The 5,584-nt window shown below is 34.8% G+C and overlaps 1 protein-coding gene across 1 annotated transcript; it reads right to left on the bottom strand.

Moving 5' to 3' along the window:
* Positions 1-2,710: 2,710 nt before the first annotated feature.
* On the bottom strand, positions 2,711-5,244 carry LOC106769213. The gene is made up of 4 exons (XM_022779114.1): positions 4,946-5,244; positions 4,202-4,326; positions 3,427-3,521; positions 2,711-2,976 (listed from the first exon to the last, which is right to left on the bottom strand). Exons 1-4 carry the CDS (start codon positions 5,160-5,162, stop codon positions 2,841-2,843), a joined length of 573 nt encoding a protein of 190 aa, XP_022634835.1. The 5' UTR covers positions 5,163-5,244; the 3' UTR covers positions 2,711-2,840.
* Between the last annotated feature and the right edge of the window lie 340 nt (positions 5,245-5,584).

Below are 5,584 nucleotides of genomic sequence, written 5' to 3'. Positions count from 1 at the left end.
AACTAACTTATTCAAATGAAAAAATTTAGACTAACTTGTTCCAGACCTTGAAGGACTTTAACTAACTTGTTCAAATGAAAAAAATATTTCTTATCTCGAACATGGGGTGCCCAAACTTGATTTCCCACACTAAAATCACACTTAAACAACAAAATCACACAAAAACTATTGCGTTTATGCAAAAAATACAAAAATTTAGACCATGGTCCCCTAGGTTACCAGAACTGGCTCCTGCAGTACAACTTTCTGTACAAATCCAGGATTTTGTTCGTGTAATCGTTTACCAAGGTCTTGTAAACGATTACAACTTTGTTTTTTGCTCTAAACCTTGTAAAACTTCAACTAACTTGTTCAAATGAAAAAAATGGTTTCTTATCTCGAACATGGGGTGTCCAAACTTGATTTTCCACACTAAAATCACAGTTAAACAACAAAATCACACAAAAACCATTGCATTTATGCAAAAAATACAAAAATTTAGACTATGGTCTCCTAGGTTACCAGAACTGGCTCTTGTAGTACAACTTTCTGTACAAATCCAGGATTTTGTTCGTGTAATCGTTTACCAAGGTCTTGTAAACGTTTACAGCTTTGTTTTTCGCTCTAGACCTTGCAAAACTCCAAGTAGCTTGTTCAAATGAAAAAAATTGTTTCTTATCTCAAACATGGGGTGCCCAAACTTGATTTCCCACACTAAAATCACACTTAAACAACAAAATCACACAAAAACCATTGCGTTTATGCAAAAAATACAAAATTTATATTATGGTCCCCTAGGTAACTAGAACTAGCTCCTGTAGTACAACTTTCTGTACAAATCCAGGATTTTGTTCGTGTAATCGTTTACCAAGGTCTTGTAAACGATTACAACTTTGTTTTTTGCTCTAGACCTTGCAAAACCTCAATTAACTTGTTCAAATGAAAAAAAATGTGTCTTATCTCGAACATGGGGAGCCCAAACTTGATTTTCCACACTAAAATCACACTTAAAATCACACAAAAACCATTGCGTTTATGCAAAAAATACAAAAATTTAGACTATGGACCCCTAGGTTACCAGAACTGGCTGCAAAACTTCAACTAACTTGTTCAAATGAAAAAAATTTGATTCTTATCTCGAACATGGGGTGCCCAAACTTGATTTCCCACATTATAAAATCACACTTAAACAACAAAATCACACAAAAATAATTGCATTTATGAAAAAACTACAAAAATTTAGACTATGGTCCCCTAGGTTACCAGAACTGGCTCCAGCAGTACAACTTTCTGTACAAATCACATAATATGTTCACGTAATCGTTTACCAGTGCATTTTTAACTACAGAACTTTCAGGAGTTCAACTAAGTTCCTCTACTCAACGTTATTGTTTCCTATGTCCAACTTGGGGTACCCAAACATGAACAACCACACTAAAATGACTCCTTAACAACAAAATCAGACCAAAAGAAATACGTATTTGAAAAAAATACCAAAAATTCCAACTGCATTGTTTCATTCCTCCATTAAATACATCAATAGTACATCAAATTGCCAACTTTATTCCTTAACAATTCAAACAAAACCTCAATTTGCCAATCACAATAACAGAGGTAATTCATTTAACAGTAATAACAAAGGCAATTCATTTAACAGTAATACTACATCAAATGCATCTTTTATAACATTGAAAATGATACAATCCAAATTACAAAACATTTGTTCATAATACTAATTCTATTTTACATTCTCTGAAGAAACGTATACAAATATCACTCATTTTTTATTCTTAGCAATCCAGTATAAGGAGTCCTAAGCGATCTGCTCTTGTAATGCCTTCGTGACCCCATCCTCACATACGTCTTCGTGACCGGTGCTCCTTTGTCAAGAATTCCTTCAAAGTAGAAATATACTTTGTTCAAAATGAGCGACGAACAGTCAACTGCATCAACCACAAACAAAATAACCAAAACATAAATACCCTAAAAAAAAACATAAAAATATAAAACAACAACTAAATGGAGGAAGAACCTTTTTACTTGAAGAACCATGCTTATCGAAACTTGTCATTCCGCACAATAAACTCAAGAAAGTCAACGACGTTGCTTTAAAGGAACACGTGCAACAAACATCGATAACGAGAGCGACACCCACACCGACAGCGAGAGTGAGAGGGTCAACCAAAATGAAGAGCGAGAGCGAACGGGAGAACGAAACCCATACTTCTGAAACAGGAGAGAGAAGGTTCATTTCAAATGGAACAGAACAAGGGCATTTTTGGAAGCACACATTTCTCAAACCTCCCTTAAACTTGACGTCAAATTTTAATTCAAAACAACATTTAAAAACAAACCAATCAAATTGTGACACTTGGCAGTGTAAAAAAAGTGTCAAAATTTTGGTGTCAAAATATCAAGACTCTTCTGAATAAGGGCGTTACCAAAGGCCAGAATCTCTCGGAAACATCCAGAAGTTGTCGGTAATGACCTATTACCGACGACTTACCGATGGTCAAAAAGCTGTCAGTAAATCATTTGTCGCTAACCATTACCGACGGCCTTTACCCTTCGGTAATTACCAAAGGGCAAAAACCTTCGGTAATTACCGAAGGACAAAGGCCGTCGGTAATTATCGGAGGACAAAGAAGTTTCACTCCACTAGTTTAGATTATGAAATTTTTCATGACATGAAGTCAAACTAACCACTAATATTTGTACTGGAGAAGGACAATCGAAAAGGAAATATCAAATGATACTACATAATATGTTCGTAGTCTTTTACATAAGATACTTGCTGCCACAACAATACAACACATACAGAGGAAAAACATTTAAATTATACTTCTAAATAAGAAAACAACTCAAAGACAATGCCTTCTACTACGATTGCCTTCATCATTGCCACTATCACCTCCTCGTCCTGGCTGCCCACTTGGACCATTACTCCAATCACTTCTGCGAGGTCGGCTGCGTGGCGCTTGTACACTAGGTTGTTGTCTGCACCATATCACCATTATCAAAATCAATTATTTTTTCCAATTTTTACAATTCAGTGTAATAAAACTAAATAAACATTACTCCATAGCTTAGAATATAAACTTATGATTCAAATTAAAAAACTTGGACAACAATGATTAAAAATTACACACGAAATAGAAATAAAATTGATAGTAAAATTATGTATAGAACATTTTATAGTAATGATGATGATACATATATAATTTTTATACAAATGCCAATAATTTAAAAAACATATTGGGTTACAAATTTTTTCTATTACTGTGTTAAATTACTATTATGCATAATTGCCAATGCAATTTTAAATTATATTGACAATACTAAATAATATACTATATTAATTTATAGTATGATTTAAATTTAAAAAGCATTCTTATTAGTATTTTCATATGATAAAATTTATGTAAAAATGAATTCGCAGAAACTTACAAGACATAGCCGACATAGCCAATTCGACCGTCTGGTAACACCATTGGAACCATTTGCATTCCTGTTGGCATTGGACCCCTACCATATATCATTGGCTGCTCACACATGCATAAGAACCCACAAAGATCCAAGCGGATTAGAACAAAGGATAAAACACGAAACAAAGACATAAAGTATAAATATGATTAAACCTTAAAAATAAAATCACGTAGTAATAGCAAGCTCACTGTACATCCCCATTTCATGCAATTTTTATTGAAACATGATTAAATTTTTGGACAAGTAAAGCCTTTATAAACTTGGAAAAGTAATATACAAAAAGAGAACAAGAAAACCTCCAGAACTAAGGATGATGCAGTAACAACAATAGGAACAATAGGAACAAGATTGTCAATATTTTGGAAACCAAACTGGTCATTAAACAGGTAAGTGCACCGGTTCAATAATAAATGAGCTAACTGTGATTGAACTAGTAAAATAAAAAATATTTTTTCAAAGTTACCGCATTATATTAAAAAATTATCAATTGAAAACAACATTATAGAATAAAAAACCCTTTTAAATTCCAAAACTTATAAGTTACAACACTAACATTCAAAACTCATAAAGTAAAATTAAATGAGAATATTTAAGTTCAATAATATTCATTTGCAATAGTAACATCTACAATTAGAAACTAAGTAAAACTATTTATTAAAACATGTTATAGACATTTCTAAAATGAAACCAGTATTTTGAAGAACTAGTTAAACTATTTATTGACTAAATAGCATACATGATTTACACGCATTCTGCTCATGAGTGAATCCAAAAATTTGATGATGTTGTCCCATTGAGCAATAGGTGATTGTGGAGGAAGCCCACCAGGAGACCTAGATAATTTTCCACCTAGCATCCGACCTGTTTTAGGTGTCCAAAAAGTATCATATATAATAAGAAACATGATTACACAAGTTATCATTATTAAAGCTTGACAGAAACAAAAGCACTTTCCCACTTACTGAGATTTCACGACATGAATCATACAACACTTTATGTTTTAGCATAAATAAAGTCCACAGAAACTGGCACTTGTATAGTGATGCTATAATATAATTGTAAGCATTCTTAGGCTCGAAACTGAAAGACACCCAATCCCTCTTGGCGTTGGGGCGCGTCCTAAAAAAATAAAGGAACAATTTGACTGTTGGCTAAATACCCAAGGTCTGATACAAGACAGCGAACACCTGAATGTAACCCCAATTGTTCTGGTGCAACTGAGAGGGAGCTACATTCAGGACCCACAAAACATCCATCTGAAACCCAGTAAAAGGTAACCTAATGTACATATCAAAAAACAAGCATGAATAAAAATAGAAAAAATCCTCGCCAACAGTATCTTTGCCATGGAAAACCCTTTCATCCCCTCTACAGGCAATCAACTTAATAGCAGAGTTGTAACTTAAGGCTCTAAGAACACAACTATTATTCGCCCAATCTAACAGAACAGGTCTACTAACAAAAAGACTTGAATAATCACCTATGTCGCAGGAGGCCCACCCATAATCTAAGCACGATGAAGAGCAGGAGTTTTCGAGGACTTCAACGGTAACCCCACCGCAAACAAAAACTTTTCCCCCGTTAAGCACCGATGAAAACTTTTCAGTCTGAGCGTCCCCAGATACATCAGTCGAGCCCTCATGCCCTCTTTCCTCACTCTGTGACAATGAACAATCTAAATGCGAAGAGGAAGCCATGGTTACCTGGAAAAAAGAGCAAAGCTTGGACGCAACTTGCGGCTAGAAGAAGAGGAAGTTCAAAAGTTCTCGAGAAAACACAAAAGCAGAAATGACGGTTGAGTTCGTCTGCGAAAACCTATCTCATTAATGAAAGGAAACTGATGCAACCGTCACACAATCTACATCGTTGGATAAAAATGATCTAACGGCTCCGTTTTGACGACTTTGTCACTACCCCAAAGGCGGGAAAACATCAGTCATAACTAAAATGCAAGACGGCAACACGCACACGTCGTATGATAACCACTTTTCAATTCTAAGCTGACCTATTAAATACCAAACGCATCGGTCTTTCCCGTCATCTAGCACACCTCAATATTAAACATCAAACGGACTTTCGCTCCAGTCATTCAACAACCCTGGGCAGTAAAACTGAGCGG

This window comes from Vigna radiata, chromosome 1 (genome assembly GCF_000741045.1).
Source record: "Vigna radiata var. radiata cultivar VC1973A chromosome 1, Vradiata_ver6, whole genome shotgun sequence".
Taxonomy (NCBI): Eukaryota; Viridiplantae; Streptophyta; class Magnoliopsida; order Fabales; family Fabaceae; genus Vigna; species Vigna radiata.
This window is presented reverse-complemented; position numbering and strand designations above follow the sequence as displayed.

What these genes read in the sequence shown, in the direction of transcription:
- LOC106769213 (XM_022779114.1), bottom strand. Translation starts at nt 5,162, where the DNA reads ATGGCTTCCTCTTCGCATTTAGATTGTTCATTGTCACAGAGTGAGGAA. An exon ending in GTGGGCCTCCTGCGACATAG is followed by an intron (nt 4,327 to 4,945) that starts GTGATTATTCAA and finishes CACCTAAAACAG; the next exon opens with GTCGGATGCTAGGTGGAAAA. An exon ending in GCAGAATGCGTGTAAATCAT is followed by an intron (nt 3,522 to 4,201) that starts GTATGCTATTTA and finishes ATGTGTGAGCAG; the next exon opens with CCAATGATATATGGTAGGGG.